Genomic DNA, 23,831 nt, shown 5'->3' on the forward strand with positions numbered 1-23,831 from the left:
CGCTACAGTCACGTTCAGATTGTATCCAACAAATATGCTCGTGATGTGCATTGCGTATGTGTTAAATGAATTATATTATGTATTAAGCGCCCCTATGAAGGGCCTTCCTAGATAAGTATTGTACTTGAGAAGTGAAAAGTCGTGTCCTTCGTAAAGTTCGTCATCATATCAACAAAGGCTCGCACAATCCCGTCGCATAACTAAAAACCCGAAATTCGAAGCCTCTCCATCGCTGTCGTGGCAACTTGTCGTCGTAAATATCTATGTCATGATTTGATATCGCAAGCGTGATCTAATGTGTATGCGCGGCTAGTGGACGCTGCCGATGCGCTTCCTCTCTGTTGCCAAAGCCGCGAGGGAAGTGCCCATCTCGTTCTTCAGGGCTGATTTGTTGCCGTTCATGTTGTTCCAGAGCTGCTTGCACTCGGTCTCCTGGCGCTGGAGGAGTTCGTTGACGTAGTGCTCGCCATCGTTGGCGTAGACGTCCGCGATGTCGGTTACAGCAGTCTCATTGTCGACGACATGGCGGAGCACACGCTTTGACACGCGCATAAGCAAGTCATGCATATCGCGCTGATGCGGCTGGAGCGTGGCCTCCCACTCCATTTCCTCGGCCTGAGAGCTACGGGGAGGAGTGCGTGGAGAAGGCTCATGTTCAGCAGACGTCGAGCTATGGCTGCTTGGTGTGCCCAACTCTGGTGGAGACGAGCGGAAATAGATGTTGGGGGGCGAATCCTTGTAGGTTGGCAGGTGCTCTTCTGAATCGTCGTTGACCAAGGTATCGTCGCCGTCGACCAAGGTATCATCGCCGTCGATCAAGGTATCATCGCCGTCCATGTCAACATCATCCTGAGCCTCGACATCATGCTGTGTCTGGGTATCGTCAACAGCTTGCTGTGGAGCCGCAAGGATTGAGTCGCCCATAGAGGGCTCCGGGAGGGGCTCGCTCCCAGCTCTGGCCGGAAAGATTAACTCGATAGGGGAGCTACGTGGTTCGTTCTCATCCCCAGCTTTCCACTGCCGTGGGGCGTGGATTGTGGACGGTTGCTCAACTGGCAAATCGTCTCCTGTCAAACGCCGGGTGAAGGAAGACCTCTTCAGTCCTTCGCGACGCTTCTTGAAGGGATCAGATTTCATGATTTGTATTTGTGCAGTCAACTTTTCGAGATCAATACCGAAGGAGTCAGCATGTCCAGAGATGGCAGTAGACTCTGCACGTGGAGATGCAGGTACAGCTTTACTGTTGCTGGAGAGAATCGCTATGTCGGTTGCGCCAGTCGGAGGGCCGTCATCTTCGTTGTCTCCAACGGGAGATATCAGTATTAAAGGAGCAGGCCTTCTCAGATTCTTACGTAGCTCCATGGGCGTGCGCGGCTGGCGGCCTGGCAGGGATCTGCGGCGGGGTGGCGTGGAAGGTGGAGGTGGAGCCAAGGACGGTGCTGACTTGGTGGCAGAGGGGTTCTGCAAGCCTAACAGACCTCCAATGAGTGACGTTCGCGAGGCCGCAGCCGATGAGTCGGACTTTACAATCTCTTTAGATCTACGTCGTTGTGTGGCCTTCTTCGAGTTTGTGTTGCCGGTAGTCGGCTCTGCAACAGAGTTTCGTTTTGGCGCGCTTTTCTTCACCATCTTCTGAGCATTTGGGACAAACGCGTCATCCTCTTCTGCTTTTCGCTTGTTGTTGGCCTTCTTTTGAGAGATGGTTGAACGACGTTGAGAAGCGGCGCTTGTTTTCCTGGTTCTGCGAGGCTCGGGCGCTGCTTCTGATGGCGAAGACATCTCTGCGCTCGAATCTTCCATGTCAACGTCCTCTGATGGCTTGTGTATCTGTTGAGAAGCTTTGATCTTTAGAGCTTGGGAGACCTTGGGTAGTTTGCCGTTGCCGTACGTTTTCTTGTTCGAGATGGGTTGGTCCAAGGTTAAACTGTCCAAGGCTGATGATACAGATTTGGGCGCATCAAGTTTTGGGGATCGCATTGGGGTCCGTACTGCGTCTATTGGTGTTTTGCCGAGCTGATCGGACGAGCTTTGTGATCGTTGGGATCTGGTGATTGCTATGGGACTGCTGCGACACACCGTACGTTGCGTGCCATGGCTTTGTTGAAGGTCCTCAATAGCCATTCCACAATGTTTAGCTGCATCTGCGTCTGTGAACATTATCGTAAGCTCGGTCGCGCTGCGCTGCGATGAGTTAAGGCGGAACGTCTCTGCATTGTGTTTGAGCGTTATGACGAGGTCCCAGGGTTGGTAGTCCGTCTGGCGCGATTGCGAATCATGGAGAGGTGCCGAGCGCTGGGTCTTTGTGCTGTTGATGTTGGCGACTGGCACGTCTAGGAACTGAACTTCCCTTTGGGACTCGTCGGGAAAGAGCATCGTGAGGTGGTCCTTCTGCGCGATAAGAACAGGCGCGCCTTTGCCGATGCAGCCCCATTGGAAGCCATCCGAGCCCACAACCGCTGCAGGGTAGGCCATATAAGGATCAGTGATGGGGTTGGCAAGATGCAGAACGCCTAATGTGTCGAGAAAGCTGTGGAACTTGCGCATCCACTGAGGTCCGGAAGTTCCAGGGAAGTTTGTTGCGCTGTTTCTCACTTTGTCTGACCGCCAGAAGCAGGAAAAGTCGATGTGTTGCTCAAGTGCTTGCCTCATGACAAGACCCGCGACAAATTTGGTCTCTTCGCGCTCTTTAGGGTTGAGAATGACGTCGCCCAGCCCTTGCAGTTGCTGTTCCACAGATTCCATGTGGCCGACCACTTCGGAAGACGCATCTAGCATAGCCGCCAGCGCCATTCCGATCCATCTTCGCCGTAAGTACGACAAGCTTGTATTACAGAAGGCGCGTAGATATTCCTCGGCGACAGCAGGTAATCCCTCATCGCTCTGAACGCCAGCTGTGACGAGCTCACACAGATGCACGCTCGACGCGTCGTTGTCGGGCGTCTGCAACGCAGTGTCGAAGTCCAGAGAAGTCATTAGTTGGATTGTTGTGTGAAGTGTTGTAAAATTAGACAGTAAGGAGTGCGCGACGAATGAGAGTCAGTATGGTAAAGACAGTAGGTAAAGACTGGAAAGCGTGCGCGTGTGGAGCGCAGCTACGAATCGCAATGAAGGAAAGCGCGATCGGATCGAGGAAGTTTGACGTCAAAGGAAAGCACGCGACAGGGTCGTGTTTAAGAAGCCCCAATCACCTCAAACATGGGGCACTAACACGCAGGCATCTTCAAACCTCACAAAAGGTTAAATATGAGGCTCAAAGAACAGTTCTTGAACGGCCGAAAGTATGCGAACACTGACCAGTATCTCCTCACACTTACTTTCGTAGCGCCACGTTTGATGAGGCGGCTGCTACCTCACCGTTGCGGGCCGCGTTGCATCGCAGAGAAGAAGGGCCAACGGCTGCCACTTCTTCACTATTTTCAACTCTACTGCACTGTGGCGCGCGACCAGCGGAGCGTCGAAGCGTGGCTCTCTCTGCTTCTTTGGGGAAAGAGTAGAGCCCCGATTGCCCTCGCGCGGAGCAGTCGAGGTCGCCAAATGTGTGCGGATCGCTGGGGTCCCATCCAGTGGGCTCCAAGACTAGAGCTCGAGTAGCTACTCCTTACAGAACGACCTCGATCGTTTCACCGCGCGTGCGATGACGCTGAAGATGTTCATGAAAAAGATGGAAGATGTTGATGCTTGTCGGAAAGTGATCGAGATGAGCAATTACGAACGCAGGGGCGGACAGATGGTCCTACCGCGATTCCGGCTCTCACTAGCGCACACCATCCGACTCGCCATTCACTCCCAACTCATCCTAACCAGCCCTAAATGACCTCCTGACAGGTGATACATGCAGCGTCTTCCTTGGTAACCGAACGCATGTGCAGCAAAAGATGTCATACCCGCGGTTTGGCGTCTTTGCCCTGCATGCTCATCAAACGTAACTAATCGTGAGGACGCGGCGCCTTCGCACGCACTCATCATCAGCTCACACTGGACGCTCTCGATATAGCTGTACCTTACGAAAACGATCGTGTCGTGTTGCCGAGAAAAATATCCAGATTCTTTCATTCTTCATAATCTGCATTACACGTTCTCGCTGCTCTCCTATCCTCTCTGCTTCAGTGTTTGTTTCGAGTTGGTATAAGCTGTACGCTAGCGCCCTTCATCGAACTTTCGCTTGAAGCGGGACAGCGCAAGTCATATTAGTGGACGATAATCTCCATGGTCGACAGCGATAGGAGTTCAACGGGGAACAGCCCTGTGGGGGTTGCAGCCGCAGCAGTGGTCCCAGACCACGGCCAATCCAGAAGGCACACGATCATTGCTTGAGTATGGCTTTGCCTATCTGTCCAAGCTCTTGACAGCTCAGTTGTGATGACGACTCTCATAAACGTCACAAGCAGCCTTGACGCTCGGGAGCAGGGATATTGGCTCGTGACAGCCTGCTTGTTGACATGCTACGGCTTTTCCAACTCAAGTGCTATGGTCTTTCTGATGTTTGCCATGTTCGTGGTATGTTATTGATCAGCTATCAAACCCAAAATATTATCCCTCATTCGGCAGATCCTGTTCATTTCAAGGCACCAACTGCTCGGGTCTTTGACCTCCGACTCGACCGTAGAGCTAGTAATGCCAGAGAAGATCGGCGTCTACTTGGGCATCATTCTGTGCTGGCCATGGCATATCTGCTTGGTCCTCTGCCAGGATGGAGCATACCAGACCGCACTACCTTGAGGTAGCTCTTCTTCATCAGGTACGTAATCACACGTGGGGTATGGCTTTCTCACTAACAATGCAGTGGCCCTGTCGTTGCCATCGCAATAGTCTTGGGCTCCATCTCATTACCACCTTGTAGCAACGGTAGGACGAACACGGAACGCATCCGTCACGTCGGTAAATATGCCGGGAAACCATACTTCAGCTTGCCTATGACGTTGAACTTTTCTGGAAGAGGTGGCAATTTCGCTAACTAAACCATGTCGTTCCTGTTGCCAACGCAAATTACGCCTTTCTGAACTTGGGAGGTTACAATGCATAGCTTTCTGGAGACACTCGCAGTCACATTGGAAGCCATGCGGCAGCAGCCATAATAAGTCGTCCCAAGTCGTGTTTGCCTTAGCTGCATTCATTGTTATCATTGCCATCATTTCTCTTCCCATGAATTTTCTCCTGAAAAGACTGGTGCGAATGCTCTGCCTACAAGCAATAATGAGGACTCTACAAATGCCGTGAAAAGAAGCAAGATGACTCGGATAAAGGTAGTGAACGAGGAGAAGCTAGTACTACAGCTAATATGTATTGCCTTCTGACCCAGGTCGAGATCAGATCATTGATACCTGCAAAAATTTGAGTGCGGTTTCTCAAACTCCTAGCTCTATCGCCCAATGACGCTCTAACTGTTATATACCACCAGCCCCGATAATAATCAGTGGTCGTCGAACAGTCAACGTGGATGCTTTTGCGGAATCTTGACGCGGGCAAAATAGATTTATAAAGCATTGAAGACTATCCAGTGATACTTTCGATTTATATTTAGTACTTAACATTGCACTAAAAATTCGGGTTATTGTATCGTCATATGAAAATCCCTGGGCGACCATTGATGATTGTTGCTAGGCCTGTTGACACCAGCCGGATTACATTCGTATATCAGTACTCTGTAAAGTCCTGAACAGCGCAGCCTTGCTTATTGCTAATAAACGGCCAGTAGTACTGGATTTGTAAACAAGCACGATTCGTCGCGCCATACTCCAGTGGTTCAAAGAAGCACGTCACAAGAGCACGCTACTTGGGGAGATCGCCCCGCACCCCCATTGGCAAGCAACCGAAGCATCACCAAGCCTCTCTGCTCGGCATCAAACCACCATGACGTGAGCAAATGGAATGCCCATATTTCTAGCCAAAAGTCGACGCTACGGCTCTAGAAGTATCATCCGATCCTTGCTGAACGGCAGCGGGCCATGCTGATTGATGTGATCGACACGCGCTAAGAAACGCTGGTGTGGAGTTACGCGGGGGGAATAGCAGAGTTGCTTTGGAAGGTGATAGGTTCTTGTATAGCCTCGGGCTGCCGGATGAAGGAACCCCGGGAGTGGATGAGATGGTATAGTGACGTTTTGTTGATGGGCGGGCTTAAGAGGGGTGTGCCATTCCCATGAACTAGCACTTTCGCCGACGCGACTTGACTTCAGTAATTCGACTCAACCGTCCGTCTGGAGTGATTCGAAATGGCTTCCGCAGCAGAAAGACTCAGCGACGGTGCGAGCGAAGAGAAGAAGATTGGAAGCGGACACGATCATGTGGAAGATCCAGGGCTGCGACATACGATTGAAAACTTACCGGATCCTGATGCTGGATTGAGTGAGGAAGAACGCGCTGCTCATGTACACCTTCTCTTCAATTTTTCTGGAAACGATACTGACACATCTCCAGGATCGCAAACTCCTCTGGAAACTCGACCTCAAGCTCCTCCCCTGGCTTTCCTTCTTGTACCTCATCTCCTTCCTCGATCGTACCAACATCGGCAATGCGAAACTCGACGGCTTGCAGCAAGACCTAAAAATGACTGATAGCCAGTACAACGAGAGCTTGACTATTTTTTTTGTCAGTTACTCGGTGTTTGAACCATTGACGAATGTACTCTTGAAACGGTATCGGCCGAGCATCTTCTTGCCGATTATTATGGTGCTTTGGGGGATTTGCATGACTTGTATGGGGCTGGTGCATAATTATGCGGGATTGATGACGGCGAGATGGTGGTTGGGTGTTGCTGAGGCTGGTAAGTGAGCCGTCTAGGATAACTTTTGCAAGATCAGAGCTGACGACGACTTCTAGGGCTATTCCCAGGTGTTAACTATATACTTTCATGCTGGTATAAACGATCCGAATTTGGCCTCCGTGCCGCAATCTTCTTCTCCGCAGCCGCACTCGCAGGATCATTCGGTGGTCTCCTCGCGGCAGGAATCGCTCGGATGGGCGGAGTTGGAGGAAAACCAGGTTGGGCATGGATCTTTGTACGTTCCGCTACACTACACTGCCCAGAATAAGCTCAGACTAATCTTCATTACAGATCCTGGAAGGCCTCGCTACAATATTAGTAGGCATAGTCTCATACTGGATGGTCCACGACTTCCCCGCCGAAGCCACCTTCCTCACCCCCGACGACCGCGCGCGTGTCCTCCGCCGTCTGCGCGCCGACAAGCAAGCCTCTGCATCCCACGAATCCTTCCAAACAAAGTACTTCTGGCAATCTGTCAAAGACTGGAAAACGCTCATGTTCGCCATCATCTACATGGGCGCCGACGGAGCTCTGTATGCCTTCTCGCTCTTCCTCCCCACCATCATCTCTCAGCTCGGATACAAAGCAACGACAGCAAATCTCTTGAGCGTACCACCTTATGCCGCTGCTGCTGTTGTGACAGTCTTCATTGGCTGGCTCGCCGACCGCACGCAACAGCGCGGTCTATGCAACATCGGCATCTCACTGCTCGGCATGATCGGTTTCTCAATGCTTCTCGGCTCCAATCGACCTGGCGTGCAGTACGCAGGCACGTTCCTCGGCGCAATGGGCATATACCCGTGCATTGCCAACACCATCTCGTGGGCCAGCAACAACGTTGAAGGTGTGTACAAGCGCGGCGTGACGCTCGGGTTCGTTATTGGGTGGGGCAACTTGAATGGCGTTGTGAGCTCGAATATCTACCGGCAAAAGGATAAGCCAAGGTTTTTTCTGGGGCACGGTGTTGTGTTGGCGTATTTGACGCTGTTTTTGTTTGGCGGGAGTATTGTGACGAGGACGCTTTTGGCGGCGGAGAATAGGAAGAGGAGGAGTGGGAAGAGGGATGGGTGGATGGAAGGGAAGAGTGAGGGGGAGGTGGCGGAGATGGGGGATAGGAGACCGGATTTCTTATATACGTTGTAGAAAAGGAGAAGAGGGATTGATGTTGCTAGGGAGATATTGTGTCTGCTTGAGGGTCTCTGGTACATTGTTGAACCCATGCAGTTCACCTCGAACACACAAAATCGATATTTGCTACACAGCATCTGAGCGTTGGAACTTGAAAATGGTGCATCTCGAGATCGTCGTGTGGCTTCTCTCCATATTTCCCAAGGTATCTTTTGCATTGGTTTGACAGCGAGGAAAAGAGTAGTTGGGAGCGAGACATTGATCATGAAGTTGTTTTTGTCCAAGAAAAAGTCAACCGCCCTCTAGAAACGAAAGGCGAAGCAGATCCGTGGCAAGCTTTTGAACCATATGCGCCACACGTACAATCTCAGGAACGCCGCCCAATGCAACCCACGAAACAGGATATCGCACATATTCACAGCTCATCCACCCTCTACGCAGCACCGTTCTTCCTCCCAGCCCTGTCGTTATTCCTCTGCTTCCTCTCATTCCTCTTCATCCGATCCTTGCGCTCCCTCCGGCTGTCCGCACGCGCATCATGTGCCTCGCCCGTCTTCGCCTCCTTGCTCTCATCCACCTCAACAAGCCAGTCGTTCTCGCCGTCCTTGTTCTTGCCCTTGTAGCCCCACTTGGGCACCCACTCGCCACTCGCATCGTCGTATACAAGCTTGCCGTCGCGCTTCTTGTCCTTGATGCCCTTCTTGGCGGCAAAGCGCTCCCATTTGGTGGCCTCTTTGACGGCGGGAATGGGCTTTTCGCGGGGAAGTGGGGTGCTGGGGGAGGGCAGGACGAGGTGCACGCCTTCCGCGCTGGACTTGATTTGGCAGGTTGAGAGCAGCTGGTTCACAAGGGCTTGGGCGGCGTCGCGGGCGGTGGAGCGCAAGACCTCTTCGTCTGCGTCGGCGGGGACGGGGTTTGGGCTCTGCTGTGGCGAGCAGGTTGCCGAGGTCGAATGTGAAAGGGAGTGGGCTTTTCGACGGTAATGGGCCTGGGGTATGTTAGTATGCGCTGATATTTGGAGCTTGTTGTTCTTACAGTCTACCGGAAAACGGTCGAGTCTGCGATCGATGCGGCTCCATTCAGCGTAGGTGACTTGACGTTCCATTGCGCCGGCTGTTAATTCTGTCGACGAGCTGGGAGTGTGTGTTGGATGCTCCGTTGAGCGCGACGCCGCCGTCCATTTTAGTGTCAGACATTTTGTGGTGCGTGGAATTGGTATTGTGAGATGTTCTCTCCAGCAGCCTCGAAGAAGTTGGCGATCCAAAATAATTTCGTGCCAAGACAAAAGTTCGGGATGTCAAGTTAGCGTTGCGGACCTCCGCCCGCGAATTTGGTGGCATCGCATGCTGCAAGAGTCTGCGATTCCCCATTCGCCGTTGTAGAGGCGGAAGAGCTTCACGTCGCCATCATGCCGCCCTCAATATGTCTACGCAGCTTCGCCCAGCTATCCATTGACGCCGCTGCGCGCCCAGCAATCGCACCACGAGCAGCTTTCTTCTCGACATCGTCCACACGATATGCCGGAGGTCCTACGAAGAAAGGCATGGCGGCAGCGCCCAAAAAGGGTCTCAAACAATTGAACACAAAGAAGGGAAAGAAGGCGGCTACAGGCGATACAGGCAAGCGGCCAGCACAGGGCGAACGCAAAGCAATGCGGAAGCGAATCATACTCAGCAACGACAACGCCTTGGAAGTTTCGTCGTTAAAGGATTTGAGCAAGGCCAATGCATTGGAAGAGAAAAACGAGGGTCTGGTCATGGGACTTCCAGTGGACACAGTAGACGCATTGAGGGCTATGGAAGCGTTCAAGACAAGCCAAGGATGGAGTCTTTTCCGACGACCAGCAGTCCTCATGCGCAAGGAAGCTGTCCAACTGGCGAAGCTATTCAAAGAAGCGGAAAGTTCGAAGAAGACACTGCGGCGGATACTGTCTGGGGAGAGGATGAGCGGAAAGTCAACACTGCTCCTTCAAGGCTTAGCTATGGGTCATCTGAGGGAGTGGTTCGTCATCAATCTTCCAGAAGGTAAGAATCAATGCCAGAATTGTGCAAAGAAACTAGACTGACACTTCCCAGCCCAAGACATCGTCAACGCGCATACCGACTACGCCCCTCTCCCCGGATCGGAACCAATGCAATACACCCAAGACACATACACATCGAACCTCCTCCAGCAAATCCAGCTCGCCAACGGCCCCTTCCTCGCCGCAACCAAGCTCTCCAAAACATACGATCTCCCCGTTCCGCTGTCCGCAGGAGCCTCGCTCAAAGAACTCGTTGCCCTCGGCCAAGCCAACCCCGAAGCCTCGTGGCCTGTCTTTGCTGCTCTCTGGAACGAACTCTCGCAGCCCGGCCGCCCACCCATCGTCCTCGCAATCGACAGCCTATCGCACATCATGCGCAACTCCGAGTACCTCTCCGCCGACGTCAAGCCCATCCACGCACACGACCTCACGCTAATCCGACACTTCATGGACCACCTCTCCGGCGCGAAGAAGCTCCCCAACGGCGGCGTCGTTCTAGGCGCAACTTCGCAATCCAACTCTCCCACTTCCCCCGCGCTCGACTTCTGCATCCAGGTCGCCGAGGCCCGACAAACTTCTCCCGACAACATACCGCAGTGGGAACCGTACAAGAAGTACGACGCGCGCGTTGTAGAGTCGCTCAAGGATCTCGTCTCCGAAAGCAAGGGTCTTGACGTGATCAAAGTCGGTGGGCTGACGAAGACCGAGGCCCGCGCGATCATGGAGTATTATGCTGAGAGCGGGCTGGTGAGGCATCAGGTCAACGAGAGCTTTGTGACTGAGAAGTGGAGCCTGGCGGGTATGGGGAATATTGGGGAGTTGGAGAGGACGGCTGTGAGGTTGAGGGTCTGAGATGGTGATTTTGTATCATATTTTAAATGTGTAGATTTATGTAGAGCAATTGCATCTTTGCATGTACAACTGACAAGCACGATTTATGGCACCATCGTGTTAGACGTCTCTTGTCGCATCAGAGCGAGCGGAACACTCAACCCAACGCATCCCCCGAGAGCTCCGATCCACATCAACAAATACTCTTCCGCAGTGATGGCTTTGTCGCCAACGCTGGCTTCCATCACCTCAGCCGTCTGGCAAGGATGAATGAAGAACACGGGACGGTTGGTAGCCGGATGATCGTTGATGGTGACGCCGCCCATGACGCCCGTGTTCTCAGCTTGGGCCTTGAATTGCGAGGGTATCAGATGCTCGTACAGCGTGGTCATGGTCGGTGGGTAGCGATGCTGCAGGTCTGATATGCCGAAGTAGAGGACTGGAACTTGGTAGACTGGCGATAGGAGGATATCGTACTGTATCAGTGCTGGAATCTTTCGAGGCGTATTAAGGACTTCATCATCGTCTTCTTCTACTTCGTCGTCTTCACTGTCAACATGAAATCCTGCATCGTGCTTTGCATCTTCGCGCAGCTCTTTGGCAATCCGCAGATAAGGCGTATCGGTGGAAGGAATGATTTCCACTGACTGCCAATCTCCTCTGCTGCTATCACGCTCGCGGTATCTTCGACGCAAGTCGGAACATGCTTGAGCAAACTCCTCTGCGGTCAAGTGTGGAAATGCGGAGAGCATGTCTGCCACTTATGCTGCAAGCCGAGTATTGCACCGATAGTCTCAACTTTGTGGAACGCGAATCTCGACCATTGTCCGGAGTAATGTCCTCGTACACAGTACGGTTCAGTCATGCGGTGCAGTCTGTATCAGCCACGCGCAGGAAGTCCGTCTTGCAAGTCGTTGCCGAAAGCGTCAAGATGTCAAACGTTGAAGCTACGTCAGAGTAATTTACGTATGCACGGTCAAAATCGCCGGCCCAGAGGTGCAGAGACGATTAGTAGTTGAGGATGGGGTCTGGTAGGGCAAGGGTTGGCGATCGAGGACTGAGATCACCGCCGCGGTGGCCCCGGTCGCAACTGCCTGGCTACTCAAGGCAACTCCACCTCCGAGGGTCTAGCTCCGCAACCTCCGCATCCGCAATTGTCTTCATCCTCTGGCATGCCTCTTGCGCCGCCTCGCACGTTCCCGTAATTTGCGTCCGCACCAATCTCCTTCCGCCTCAAACGCAACGCGAACTCCTTCACGATGCCGGCCCAGACGGAGAAAAGCCAGCTGAAGCGCGGTCGCGTATGTCATGAGCCATTCGCAACTATCAAGAAGAAGAACTAGGCGCTAACATGCTAATCGATAGCAATCCCAAGGTGAGCAGGTGGAGCCCAAGAAAGTCCGCCATTCGCGCCTGTCTCCAGGAGCACCTAGCCGTCTCAAGCAGGGACAGTTGCCTTCGCCCATCACCCAAAAGGACTCGACGGCGTCCGAAGACTTCAAAGAACCCACCGTTACGCCTCCCAATGAACGAACACAGCCATCGCAGAACTTCCGCAGCCCGAAAGGTCCCGGTCCCGGTGGCATCTCGCCTCCATCAGACACGCAGGCATTCTCGCAATTCGTATACCCCCCCGTAAACCGGACTTATGCTGTCGAGGATGAACAGTGGTGAAGGTGTATGGGGCTATCTGATACCCATGGACGATGATGCTAGCAAAGTGATGGTGTTGCGACGGAGAGAGGCTTGTCCAGTTCCGACGACCATCGTTGGCAGGACGACTGGTCGAGAGAAAGTGCCCAAGGGCGAATACAAGGCACAAGAGGAGGAGTACGAGAAAGAAAAGAGAGAGAATGGTGTGACTGCTGGTGGTTACTTGATTGGACGTCACCGTGAATGCGGTATGTGGTGGATGCGTACACGACCAAGCATTCGTGACTGACGTGCAACAGATCGAATACTCGAGTCGCCTACCGTATCAAATCGCCACTGTCTGCTCTTCACCGAGAAGAAGGGCGGAGACGTCATCGCAGTCCTCGAGGATCTCTCTGGAAACGGAACGTTTGTAAACGATACAATTGTTGGCCGGAACAAGCGACGAGAGCTAAAGGAAGGAGACGAGATTGCCATTTTGGACCAGGCCCGTTTCATTTTCCGATACCCATTGGTGCGGAACACGCATCGATTCCGACAACAATTCACGATGCAGGAGCAGCTGGGTAAGGGTCACTTTGCCTCGGTGTACCTATGCGTGGAGAAATCAACAGGTCTGCGATATGCTGTCAAGAAATTCGAGAAGCGGACAGGTCCCGGCGAAAAGTCCAAGGTCGATGGTCTGCAGCAAGAAATTGCCGTTCTCATGGGTGTCAGTCATCCCGCTCTGCTCTGCTTGAAGGATACATTCAACGAAGATGATGGCGTCTACCTCATTCTGGAATTGGCGACAGAGGGCGAATTGTTCAACTGGATCGTCATGAAGCAGAAGCTCACGGAGCCGGAAGCACGCAAGGTGTTTGTGCAGCTGTTTCAAGCCGTCAAATACTTGGTATGTTCATTTCGAGGGTCTTGACGAGTTGATGCTGACCATGGCTAGCATGACCGCAACATTGTACACCGCGACATCAAGCCAGAGAACATACTTCTAACCGACAAGGACCTGCACGTAAAGCTGGCCGACTTTGGTCTGGCGAAGATCATTGGCGAGGAGTCATTCACAACTACTTTATGCGGCACACCATCATGTAAGTCCCATGTCCACGCAAGCTACCGCAATAGCTAACAGTCTGCAGATGTGGCACCAGAGATTCTCGAGAATTCAAATCACCGAAGATACACTCGGGCCGTTGATGTGTGGTCGTTAGGTGTCGTCCTCTACATCTGCCTGTGCGGATTCCCGCCGTTCTCCGACGAGCTTTACAGTCCCGAGAATCCATACACGCTATCACAACAAATCAAAGCCGGTCGATTCGACTATCCATCGCCGTACTGGGACTCTGTTGGCGATCCTGCGCTCGATCTCATCGACCGCATGCTCACAGTTGATGTCGACAAGCGGATCTCCATCGATGAGTGCCTCGAGCATCCCTGGACAACGAAGGACACCATCAGCCTTACTGATAGTACAGACGGTTTGACGGGTGCCATCTCCAAGCTGGACTTCTCGAAGAGAAAGCTGCAACGAGAGCGTACTCTACTCAGCGACATCAACGATATTCAGGTCAGTCGGGTCATCAAGGGCAAAGAAGGACAGGATCCTGTGAAGGTATATGAGAAGAACCCAAGCCAGATGGTGCCAAAGCTGCACTTGACTCAAGAGGTGCGGCCGGATCATGAACGCAACCCAAAGGAGTTCGTTGAGATGGGCGGAAAGGGTGATGAGACTCTATACTCTGAAGAAGAAGGTGGGTCTCGATATGCTACAGACAAGAGCCTGGCATCAGCACCGAGCAAAGAGGCCTGAGGGGCTAGGCTTCAACATGTACAGCGCTCACAATTTCGTCTGGCGTATGGAAGTATCTGTTACTGGCTGGAGTTAAGGTTATGCGGGCTTGCTGTAGGAATATGGGGTTCAGATACGGGCAATTGCTTGTGGGTCAAAAGCTGCTAAGCATAGCAGACGCTAAATCATGAATTCATGGAGCGTTCACTTTTCCATCATGATGCTTTTAACAAGTCATCAGCCCATCGGTGATTCGACGAATGACGTGAGGCTGTCTACGAAGCGGGACTACTCCTATGGCGTGTTAGCGGAGGCACTGCAGGAAAGGACATTACGTCGTACTACGTCGTGCGTTAGTGGTCAGATTCCGGCGCGACAGACGGACCTGGTCCCTGCCAAGGCGCGCAACTGCCAGACCGCCTTCAGCGCGGAAGGAGTGCTGCCCTATTGGTGCACGCCCGCAACTCCACTAAAATATATCTATCCCAACGCGCCCCCTACAACATTGTGGTCACGCTTCACATTCCTTCGTTCGATCTCTGTTCAAGATGGGAATTCTCGCTGATGTCGCCGGACCCGTGGGGAACTTCACCTCTCAATCGTCCACCGCCACTCTCATTGCCGCGGGCTTCGCCTCCTTTATCGTCCTCTCCGTCGTTCTCAACGTTTTGAAGCAGCTGCTGTGGAAGGATCCCACTGCGCCCCCGGTCGTCTTCCACCTGTTCCCGATCATCGGAAGCACCGTCACGTACGGCATCGACCCGTACAAGTTCTTCTTCGCGCAGCAGAAGAAGGTGTGTCAGATTGAAGCTGGCAGAAGGCGCAAGCTAACAAGAGACAGTATGGCGATGTCTTCACCTTCATCCTTCTCGGCCGCAAGATGACCGTGTGTCTCGACACCAAGGGCAACAACCTCATCCTGAACGGAAAGCTCAAGGAGGTCAATGCCGAGGAGATCTACTCGCCGCTCACCACACCCGTCTTCGGCAAGGATGTCGTCTACGACTGCCCGAACTCGAAGCTCATGGAGCAGAAGAAGGTACACATTACTCCCCTCACAGATTTGAACTATGGCTAACACGAAGAACAGTTCGTCAAGTTTGGTCTGACCCAGGAAGCCCTCCGCTCCTACGTTGGCATCATCACCCAAGAATGCGAGGATTTTTTCAAGCGTCACAAGGCTTTCAAGGGACAAAAGGGCACTTTTGATGTGACCAAGGTCATGGCCGAGCTCACCATCTACACCGCCTCCCACTCTCTTCAGGGTAAGGAGATCCGCAAGTCGTTCGACTCCAAGTTTGCCGACCTTTACCACGATCTCGATATGGGCTTCTCTCCCGTCAACTTCATGCTGTCATGGGCCCCCCTTCCCCACAACCGCGCCCGCGACGTCGCTCGCGAGACAATGATCAAGCTATACTCCGAGATTGTGCGCAAGCGAAGGGCTGGCAACGTCAAGAAGGACTCGCATGACATGATCTGGCACTTGATGGACTGCAAGTACAAGGATGGCACACAGGTTCCTGAACACGAGATCGCTGGTATCATGATTGCGCTGCTGATGGCTGGACAACACTCCTCTTCCTCCACAATCGCCTGGATTATTCTCCGTCTGGCACAGTACCCTCACCTTCTCGAAGAGCTTCTTGCAGAGCAGAAGGCGGTCATGGGCGAGGACCTTCCAGCAGTCACCTACGAAGACCTCAACAAGCTGCCGCTACACGCCCAGGTTGTCAAGGAGACTCTTCGCATCCACGCTCCTATCCACTCAATCATGCGCACCGTCAAATCGCCTATCGTTGTTGAGGGAACAAACTACGTTATCCCCACTTCGCACAACCTCATGTCCTCCCCCGGCTACTCCGCACTCCTCGACAGCTACTTTGTCAACGCTGCAACCTGGGACCCACATCGATGGGACGCCGGCCAGCACAACTACGACGAGGCTGAGAACGACGACGACGAGAAGATCGACTATGGCTGGGGTGTTGTCTCCAAAGGCACAAACTCGCCTTACCTACCATTTGGTGCTGGAAGGCATCGATGCATTGGCGAGCAGTTCGCCTACCTGCAGCTCCAGACGATCCTCGTCGCATTTGTCAGGGAGTTCAAGTTCAGGAACGTTAACGGTAGCAAGGACATTGTTGGTACAGATTACACAAGTCTGTTCTCGAGACCGCTTGCACCTGGTACGGTCGAGTGGGAGCGCAGGGAATCATAGAGTGTGGGGTTTAATGAACGGTAATGATGTGCATAAGAAAACTTCTTGGAAGCACACTGGGAGAGTGCTATTAGACTTGGATATTATATACACTAATAATTATGGATCTTCAAAACTGATGGCTGGCCGATGATGTGGTCCGGCTACTTTTCCGACCAATACTAATAGCCGAGGAGATGTCCGATCTTGACTAATGATTCACCACCGACCGTTGCAAGCAAAGCAGAACACAAACGCTGTGGAAATCAATACAAGAGAAAGGACTGGAGCTACAAGTCAACTCAAGACCAGGGACGAGACAGTATCGAAAAAGAGACTCAAAAGAGAAGGAAGACCTAGGCAAAAGACCACACACAAGCACAATGAACAACATCCAAAGACTCAAGAAAGACTACCCATGGATTCAGACACCACTTGTCGTCGGCGCGCCTATGCGCCTCATCGCCCTAGCAGACATGGCTGTTGAGATATCAAAAGCAGGTACGTGAACTCTCCATCTCACCACGCGACATCCGCATCACGTGCCCACCACCCCTCCACCTCAACACCCCCTAACACGCCAGCAGGAGGCATAGGCTTCATTGGCGCCGGTACCGACGTCTCCGACCTACGTTCCCATCTCCAAAACGCAGTGCAATTACTCTCCTCCCACCCTTTGCCCACCCAAAACAACACGCTCCCCCTCGGCATCGGCTTCATCAACTGGGGCGCAGACCTCCCTACCGCCATCCCGCTCATCGCCTCCTTCAAGCCTGCAGCAGTGTGGTTCTTTGCGCCCTCGTCCCTGCCCAGCCTCGCGGACTGGTGCGCGCAAACGCGCGCCGCCAGCCCAGACACCAAGATATGGATTCAAATCGGGAGCGTGCGCGAGGCGAGGGGCGTGGTGGATGCAGTCAAGCCGGGATGTGCTGGTAGTTCAGGGGACGGAATGCAGGTGGCCATGGGTTGGAGGCGGGGCGCGGGGTTAGTCGCGCTTTTACCTGAGGTTGTGGATGTGTTGGGGAGTAGCAATGAAGCGCCCGGTGATTATTGCTGCGGGTGGGATATCGACGGCCACGGGGGCGCTGGCTTCGCTCGTGCTCGGCGCCTCGGGCGTGTGCATGGGAACGCGCTTTCTTGCGAGTCCCGAGGCGAATATCTCAGATGGGTATAGGAGGGAGGTCTTGCGTGCCAGTGATGGCGGGCAGACGACGCGGCGCACAAAGGTTTATGATAATCTGAGGGGCACGACGGGGTGGGGGGAGAGTCATAATGCGAGGGGCATTTTGAATAAGAGCTATTGGGATCATGTGGGGGGCATGAGTGAGGAGGAGAATAAGAGGTTGTATCAGGAGGAGATGGGGAAGGGGGATGAGGGGTGGGGGGAGGATAGGAGGATGACAGCATATGCTGGGAGTGGAGTTGGTCTGGTTAAGGAGGTTAAGGGTGCGGGGGATATTGTGAGAGAGATTAGGGAGGGGGTGAGGGAATTGGCTGGGGGCGTGCAGGCGTTGTTGTAATGCGCTTGGGAGGGTTGGAAGTGGAAAGTGGTCGTGGCTGATATATTCTCCTTGGTGTACTACACCAAGATCTATGTACCAAAATGTAATGAACCGGCCCTCGCACTCGTTTTGATTCATGCGAAAGCGCGCCAGCCGTTTAATCCAAAAAGCACTTCCAATGTCATGTCCAGTCATGCGTAAGAAGCTCGAAGCGTCATCTCGTTGTGGCCAATGCTGGTTCGAAGAGTAAGGGGAAAGGGTATCATGAGCTGAGGCGCATCTAGATCAGTTGTCTACCCCAATGTGCACGTTCTTCTCGCCTGGTGGCAGAATCTTCTCCTCCTTCTCTCCCTTCAAGTTGGGGAGCTCCAGCATTGCCTCCTTGAGGATGTTTAATGCAGACTCGATCTCTTCCTCGGTTATAACTAGTGGAGGCGCGAGGCGGATGATATTCTGGTGAGTGGGTTTGGCCTGTCCGTCCATGTTAGTACCGTCAACCTTCTTCATATGTGCAATCTTGAGGGCTCTTCCTACCAGCAATCCCTTCTCTTTGCAGAGCATGCAGAGATCCCACGCGCTGTGACCATTCGTTTTGGTCTCGTCGATGACGATGGCGTTCAGTAAACCCTTGCCACGGATAGTGGTGATCATGGGGTTGTTGATATCCTTGAGACCTTGACGGAACTTCTCGCCCAGAGTCTGCGCGCGCTCAACCATGTTCTCTTCTTGGATGAGTTCAAGAGCGCGAATGGCGATGGCGGAGCCAAGAGGGTTGCCCCCGTAGGTTGAGCCGTGTGTGCCAGGCTCAATGGTCAGCATTACCTCTTTTGAGCCTAACACGCATGAAACGGGGTACATGCCACCGGAAATAGCCTTTCCGAGTAGTACTAGATCAGGCTTGATACCGCTCCACTCATGGCAGAGCATCTTTCCAGTGCGCGCAATACCTGTTTGGATCTCGTCGCAGATAAGCAGAACGTTGTGCTTGTCACACAGCGCCCTGACTTCACGTAGATAGCTGTCATCGGGCACTACGATACCTGCCTCGCCCTGGATAGGCTCGACAAGGAACGCGGCAGTGTTTTTTCCATGTGTCTCGAGTACTTCGCGCAGGTCGTCGATGTTGTTGTACCGAATGGGCTTGTTTGTCACTGGGCAGACACTTCCGATGCCTGGCAGGTAAGGGCCGTAGTTGTCGCGTGACTCGGGGTCGGTCGACATGGTGATGGCAGCGAACTAAGCTTTGTCAGTCACTGTGCTTCTATCTCATAGTGTCCACTCACTGTTCGCCCGTGGAAGTTCTCGGTGACGGAGAAGACCAGTGCCTCATTCTGAGGTATTCCCTTGACCTTGTATCCCCATTTGCGCGCTACCTTGACAGCAGTCTCGACCGCCTCGGCTCCAGTGTTCATGGGTAGGATCATGTCAAAGCCAAACAGCTTTGTAGCATACTCGGCGAAACGTGGGAAGACATCGTTGTAGAAGGCGCGGCTACTGAGGGTCAGCCGTGATGCCTGCTCGGTCAACGCCTTGATGAGCTCGGGGTGGCAATGGCCTTGGTTCACGGCGGAGTATGCTGAGAGGAAGTCTAGGTAGTGTTTGCCCTCTGGATCCCAGACGCTTGTGCCACTTGCACGCGAGAAGACTAGAGGATGTCAGCTTCGGAGGATGTCTCGACTTGTGGCCACATACCGATTGGCAACGGGTGGTAGTTGTGCGCGGCGAACTCGGACTCTGCGTTGATTGCATTGGACGTTGATGAAGCATGGTACTTTGAGGGATCTGGGGTGCCTGCAGGGTGGAAAGAGCGCGCAGTGGGCTTGAGTGTGGTACCATTGCTGGCAGCAGTCTCTGGTTGAATTGCGCCTGGAGCCATGGTTGTTGTCGCGTTGTTGATCGTGGATGGTTATGCGGGGCAGAGTTGGTGGGGAAGATCCTCTGATATAGATAGAACGATGGAGGGCGTTGGGGCGACGGTTGCTCTTTATTTTGGCTCTCAGTTCACCTTCGTGCCGACTATAGCCAAATCCTTCTTATAGGACTCTGAACTTGCCCGGCATCGCTACCAACTGCACTTAGGGGACGAGGTAGGCGGCTGACCGCGGCCCATGTTATTAATTCGCCTGTCATTGGCTGGCGCGACAAGAGCCCCGCGACGTGCTGAGCAACATCGAACGGTGGGCGCGAGGCCGCAAAGTCATGTTGCAGAATACACGATGAAATGAAGAAGTTCGGGGAGTATCAATGTCGTCAAGTGTCGTAGGCGCGTGTAACCGGTAAAACTTACCTTGCGCTCTTCTTCTTGCCGATTTGAGGCGTGCGCGATATTACCGCTCGGCTGCACAGCCAATGCGACATCTGACTGACATCAGCATCCCACGTCGGCAGTACATCTTTCAGCCCCTAGCTCGGGAATCTCAGGAAAGGTAGTCTTATACCGACTGCATATAGGCCATTGTCTCAACGATTGACCCCCGGTCTCTCCGAGCTCATCAGAATCTCTCAAATCAGCCAAATCTGCATCATTCACCAGTCATTTCGGTCCTTTCTCACGTGTCTATCATATGTCGTTTCGTTTCTTGCTCTGGTCGTTGATACGTTATTTCCTAGCCTCACTTTTTAGCATATGCACACGTACAATACGTTGATCTTGACCTTGACCGAAAAGATACACACATTCTCACGTGCTGTCATGATACACCAAAGCTGCCTTTGTCTGATGTACATTGTGTCTAGCTATGCTCATCTCTCGTCTGATCCCCTAGAAGGCCATGATCTCAAACTTCATGTTGTCGCCGTGCTCAATGAGCTCCAGCAATGAAGTGAACTTCTCCAGGTGCAGGCAACGCGCTATAGTCCTACAACGAGACGGCAAGCTTCGTTGACTTGACCTGCATCAATCGAATAAGCCGCGTGTCGAGAACTGCCCGCTCTTGCCTTCCCCAGATCTGCACACCGCCTTCGCCCCATGGGGCAAACAGAAGGGAAGGCACAACCACCGTAACAGCCCCACTTATCTCCCCATACGGCAATCTATCAGAAATACAGAGTCACCGTCGAACTCTTTCGCGTTGCTGCCTTAGCGTGGTGCTCGCAAACGACCCCATGGTTTCCACGAGCTCCTCCTCTTCTTCTCCTTATCCTCGCCACTACGACAACGCGCGCTTCAACTTCGAAGTACGCCTGCTAAGACTACCCCTAGATCTCTTTCTCCTCCAAAGTGCTGATCAGCAAGACGTGTAACAGCCATGTCTGCAAACAAGGTCAGTCACTGCAATGCTTTCGTGCGTTCTGCTCTCCCCCAGCTCTTTGTTGACGATCCTCGAGTTGCGCATGCCTGCGCAAAGGCAACGCGAGCGGCTACGCAATGCATGAGACTTATGGTAATGCGGGTCGTGGCGGGCAAGCTATGCGCTTCAAGACGAGCAACCCATTCGCCGCTCTGGACGCTGCGGTAGAACTGCAGTCTGGTGGAAGCGGTTCGTCTGTCCCATCCAGCTTGTCTGAAGGCTCCACATCGCAGGACAGCTGGACTGCAGCAACTCTCGCAGCGGCACCTCGAGGATCTGTCCATGGCGGTCGGCCTTTGGAAGGACAACATCTCGTGCGCAAGCGTTGTTTCGGTGTCTTCTTACACAGTATACTGACATGAAGTCCAGAACTACAACGACAAGTCGTCCCAGCAGCCACGCAGGATGACCGCGGGCGGCAACAACGGATATGGCTTTCCAGCTCAGCGACGTGTGGCAACGGTCACAGACTTCAACGGCTCACCCCAGAGGATGGCCACGCCAGGTCGACCAATGATCAACAACCAGTTCACCGGAAGCCCACAGGGTGTGTCTATGGGTCAGCGCCGTGACTCCAACGTCGATCATGCTTCTCCGACTGCTCATCGTGGCTCTCGCATGGCCTTCAACAGCACCGAATCGCGCGCGCCCACCATGTCGCAAGTCCCCAAGGCTTCCTCGCTGACTGGCATCCCTCCGCTGCTCGCTGTCCAAGAGCTTGCATACCGTCAAGGCCAGAAGGACCATGGAGTCTCTCAAGACCGTCTCCCAGCCAGCCCATTTGCTAAGCAGTTCGACCAGGTCTGGAGCGAGTTCTACGCCCTTGGCAAAGCATGCGGCGGCAAGCCCATCTCGACCTCCAACGTCGATTCCTCTTCGGGACACCAGAACTTCCCCTGGCCTGTCCTCATTAACCCATATACTCAGGACCTCGAGCACCCGAACGGCAGCATCGACGCGGAGTACGCCCGCAAGATGTGCATCATGGCTCTCAACTGCATGGCTGCTCTCATCGGCATGGTCTGCAGGCGCCGGGGCGAGTGGCAGAAGACCATCTGCGACGTTCCGTTCCAGATCAAACACGCCCTCATGGGCTTCGAGGACCTGCGCAACCGCTACGAGACGCTCCAGCGCGACGCTGAGGAGGCTCGCCGCGGCGGTTTCCCCTATGGCTACTGAGACGGAATGCGTCTGCCTGGAGGTCCTTGGTAATTCCTATTGCTCTTCCTCTGAGGCTGCTGGCGCACCGTGTGCCTCCATGACATGATATTGTTCTTCTCTCTTCACGGCGTTGACGGCGCATGGATCATTGGGATACAAGGAGTTTGTGGGGTCATCTGGATCGCAATGTCTCTCCTTTGTTTATACCCATAGGACTTCAGATAGCTGGAAGAAGAGAAGCTCTTTCGGACTTTGGTGCCAATGTGTCTTGTGATGTGGTGATCTCGGACATTGATCACACCCTGGCTAATTAATTGCGGGTACTTCCTAGCTGGCCGATAGCGCGCATGCAGGTTGGATAATTCACGATTCACGAACGTGGTCGGAAGCTTTACTGAATGTCGGCGTGCTCCGATCGTAGCGGCGACGGGGACTTGCCGCCAGGGATGAGGAAAGCCTGTGTGATATGGCGAGTGTGAGTAAATGCTGTGCGAAGTGAAATGGTTAATTGCTGTCGGCAAAGACCTGGGGACGGAAAGTGCTCTAAACTCAGTGAGGCGCGCGACAGGGGAACAGCCAGGAACATGAATCGTACATGTGCATCACGCGAACACCAGGTTGCAGCAGCGCAGAGGCGCATTCAACAAGCGATCACAACGAATTCACCGCAGGTCGAAGTAATTTGGTTTTGTCTGACTGTCTTTCATTACTACCACGAACCCTTTCGTTGGCGTCCGAATTTTCTAGAGCGTCAATATAATCGAAAGAGACCGACGACTCTTAGTAGATCTGTCGGATTTGAAAAATGCTGAGCAAACACATTATACACAAATCGAGGTTCCCGTGTGTATGCAACTCTTCCACCTGTTTCCCTTCACATGCACATACACCGCCACCACATCTCTCGTCCGCTTATTGGCAAATCGTACATGTTCTCATCGCGCTTCCTTCGGGGGGTATCTTAAACGGCGGCGACTGGGCGTGCCTGTCTCTGTTGGGGTGTTAGTGAGGTGTTTTATCTTGCGTTGGGGAGGGATAGGGTGGACACGTACCCTCTTGTTGATGAACATGGCGGTGACGAGGATGAAGACCAAGAAGACAATGACGAGGACGACAATGACACCAGGCTCGCGCTGAGCCCAGTTCTTCTCGCGCTTCATCAGCTGGTGGACAGCGTATTCGCTGCGGGCGACGAGGGACATGTCGAAGGCGGCCATTGCGAATTGTTGAGATTCTGTTGGTAGAAGATGATTAGTCGAGGTTCGGATAATGTATGCGAAAAGGTTTTTGATGACAAGATTCCGGAGTTGGACTTGTCGCGATGCGAAACGCAACGGGCGCGTCGAAATGCTCGAGGTCGAGAGCGGCCGAGTCTAGCGCGAACGACGGAGCTTGGATTCGCAACGAGGCAGATGGATGCGGCTCAATTGCTCCAGGAAACCAGTGGGAAGCTTAACATTCACGAAGTAAATCTGTTCCGTGATGGAATGCGAC

At 53.3% G+C, this 23,831-nt stretch overlaps 12 protein-coding genes across 12 annotated transcripts; 6 read left to right on the plus strand and 6 right to left on the minus strand.

The window, feature by feature from the left end:
* Positions 1-309: 309 nt before the first annotated feature.
* SNOG_03695 (hypothetical protein) lies at positions 310-2,973 on the minus strand (the record flags this gene model as incomplete). The annotated part of the gene is made up of 1 exon (XM_001794195.1): positions 310-2,973. One exon carries the CDS (start codon positions 2,971-2,973, stop codon positions 310-312), a length of 2,664 nt encoding a protein of 887 aa, XP_001794247.1.
* Positions 2,974-7,102: 4,129 nt separating this feature from the next.
* SNOG_03696 (hypothetical protein) lies at positions 7,103-7,906 on the plus strand (the record flags this gene model as incomplete). The annotated part of the gene is made up of 1 exon (XM_001794196.1): positions 7,103-7,906. The coding sequence occupies one exon, from the start codon at positions 7,103-7,105 to the stop codon at positions 7,904-7,906; it is 804 nt and encodes a 267-aa protein (XP_001794248.1).
* A 418-nt stretch (positions 7,907-8,324) lies between these two features.
* SNOG_03697 (hypothetical protein) lies at positions 8,325-8,996 on the minus strand (the record flags this gene model as incomplete). Its single annotated transcript, XM_001794197.1, has 1 exon — positions 8,325-8,996. The coding sequence occupies one exon, from the start codon at positions 8,994-8,996 to the stop codon at positions 8,325-8,327; it is 672 nt and encodes a 223-aa protein (XP_001794249.1).
* A 303-nt stretch (positions 8,997-9,299) lies between these two features.
* Positions 9,300-10,766, plus strand: SNOG_03698 (hypothetical protein; the record flags this gene model as incomplete). The annotated part of the gene is made up of 2 exons (XM_001794198.1): positions 9,300-9,915; positions 9,967-10,766. The coding sequence occupies 2 exons, from the start codon at positions 9,300-9,302 to the stop codon at positions 10,764-10,766; spliced, it is 1,416 nt and encodes a 471-aa protein (XP_001794250.1).
* An 83-nt stretch (positions 10,767-10,849) lies between these two features.
* On the minus strand, positions 10,850-11,497 carry SNOG_03699 (hypothetical protein; the record flags this gene model as incomplete). Its single annotated transcript, XM_001794199.1, has 1 exon — positions 10,850-11,497. The coding sequence occupies one exon, from the start codon at positions 11,495-11,497 to the stop codon at positions 10,850-10,852; it is 648 nt and encodes a 215-aa protein (XP_001794251.1).
* Positions 11,498-12,004: 507 nt separating this feature from the next.
* On the plus strand, positions 12,005-14,205 carry SNOG_03701 (hypothetical protein; the record flags this gene model as incomplete). Its single annotated transcript, XM_001794200.1, has 6 exons — positions 12,005-12,046; positions 12,129-12,415; positions 12,522-12,646; positions 12,698-13,290; positions 13,339-13,486; positions 13,535-14,205. 6 exons carry the CDS (start codon positions 12,005-12,007, stop codon positions 14,203-14,205), a joined length of 1,866 nt encoding a protein of 621 aa, XP_001794252.1.
* Positions 14,206-14,732: 527 nt separating this feature from the next.
* On the plus strand, positions 14,733-16,405 carry SNOG_03702 (hypothetical protein; the record flags this gene model as incomplete). The annotated part of the gene is made up of 3 exons (XM_001794201.1): positions 14,733-14,978; positions 15,002-15,223; positions 15,275-16,405. 3 exons carry the CDS (start codon positions 14,733-14,735, stop codon positions 16,403-16,405), a joined length of 1,599 nt encoding a protein of 532 aa, XP_001794253.1.
* A 362-nt stretch (positions 16,406-16,767) lies between these two features.
* On the plus strand, positions 16,768-17,558 carry SNOG_03703 (hypothetical protein; the record flags this gene model as incomplete). The annotated part of the gene is made up of 2 exons (XM_001794202.1): positions 16,768-16,885; positions 16,972-17,558. 2 exons carry the CDS (start codon positions 16,768-16,770, stop codon positions 17,556-17,558), a joined length of 705 nt encoding a protein of 234 aa, XP_001794254.1.
* Positions 17,559-18,171: 613 nt separating this feature from the next.
* SNOG_03704 (hypothetical protein) lies at positions 18,172-19,762 on the minus strand (the record flags this gene model as incomplete). Its single annotated transcript, XM_001794203.1, has 3 exons — positions 18,172-19,122; positions 19,170-19,531; positions 19,579-19,762. The coding sequence occupies 3 exons, from the start codon at positions 19,760-19,762 to the stop codon at positions 18,172-18,174; spliced, it is 1,497 nt and encodes a 498-aa protein (XP_001794255.1).
* A 650-nt stretch (positions 19,763-20,412) lies between these two features.
* On the minus strand, positions 20,413-20,613 carry SNOG_03705 (hypothetical protein; the record flags this gene model as incomplete). The annotated part of the gene is made up of 2 exons (XM_001794204.1): positions 20,413-20,443; positions 20,525-20,613. The coding sequence occupies 2 exons, from the start codon at positions 20,611-20,613 to the stop codon at positions 20,413-20,415; spliced, it is 120 nt and encodes a 39-aa protein (XP_001794256.1).
* Positions 20,614-21,253: 640 nt separating this feature from the next.
* SNOG_03706 (hypothetical protein) lies at positions 21,254-22,355 on the plus strand (the record flags this gene model as incomplete). Its single annotated transcript, XM_001794205.1, is given in 3 exon segments — positions 21,254-21,365; positions 21,385-21,490; positions 21,581-22,355. The coding sequence occupies 3 exon segments, from the start codon at positions 21,254-21,256 to the stop codon at positions 22,353-22,355; spliced, it is 993 nt and encodes a 330-aa protein (XP_001794257.1).
* A 663-nt stretch (positions 22,356-23,018) lies between these two features.
* On the minus strand, positions 23,019-23,571 carry SNOG_03707 (hypothetical protein). The gene is made up of 2 exons (XM_001794206.1): positions 23,390-23,571; positions 23,019-23,328 (listed from the first exon to the last, which is right to left on the minus strand). The coding sequence occupies exons 1-2, from the start codon at positions 23,552-23,554 to the stop codon at positions 23,299-23,301; spliced, it is 195 nt and encodes a 64-aa protein (XP_001794258.1). The 5' UTR covers positions 23,555-23,571; the 3' UTR covers positions 23,019-23,298.
* Positions 23,572-23,831: the final 260 nt, after the last annotated feature.

The sequence above is a fragment of the Parastagonospora nodorum genome (genome assembly GCF_000146915.1).
Source record: "Parastagonospora nodorum SN15 chromosome Unknown scaffold_5, whole genome shotgun sequence".
NCBI classification, from domain to species: Eukaryota; Fungi; Ascomycota; class Dothideomycetes; order Pleosporales; family Phaeosphaeriaceae; genus Parastagonospora; species Parastagonospora nodorum.

Excerpts from the sequence above, each read along its gene's own strand:
- SNOG_03707 (XM_001794206.1), bottom strand. The coding sequence starts at position 23,554 with ATGGCCGCCTTCGACATGTCCCTCGTCGCCCGCAGCGAATACGCTGTC. Across the intron at positions 23,329-23,389 it reads CCATGTTCATCAACAAGAGG|AGACAGGCACGCCCAGTCGC; the intron begins GTACGTGTCCAC and ends ACACCCCAACAG.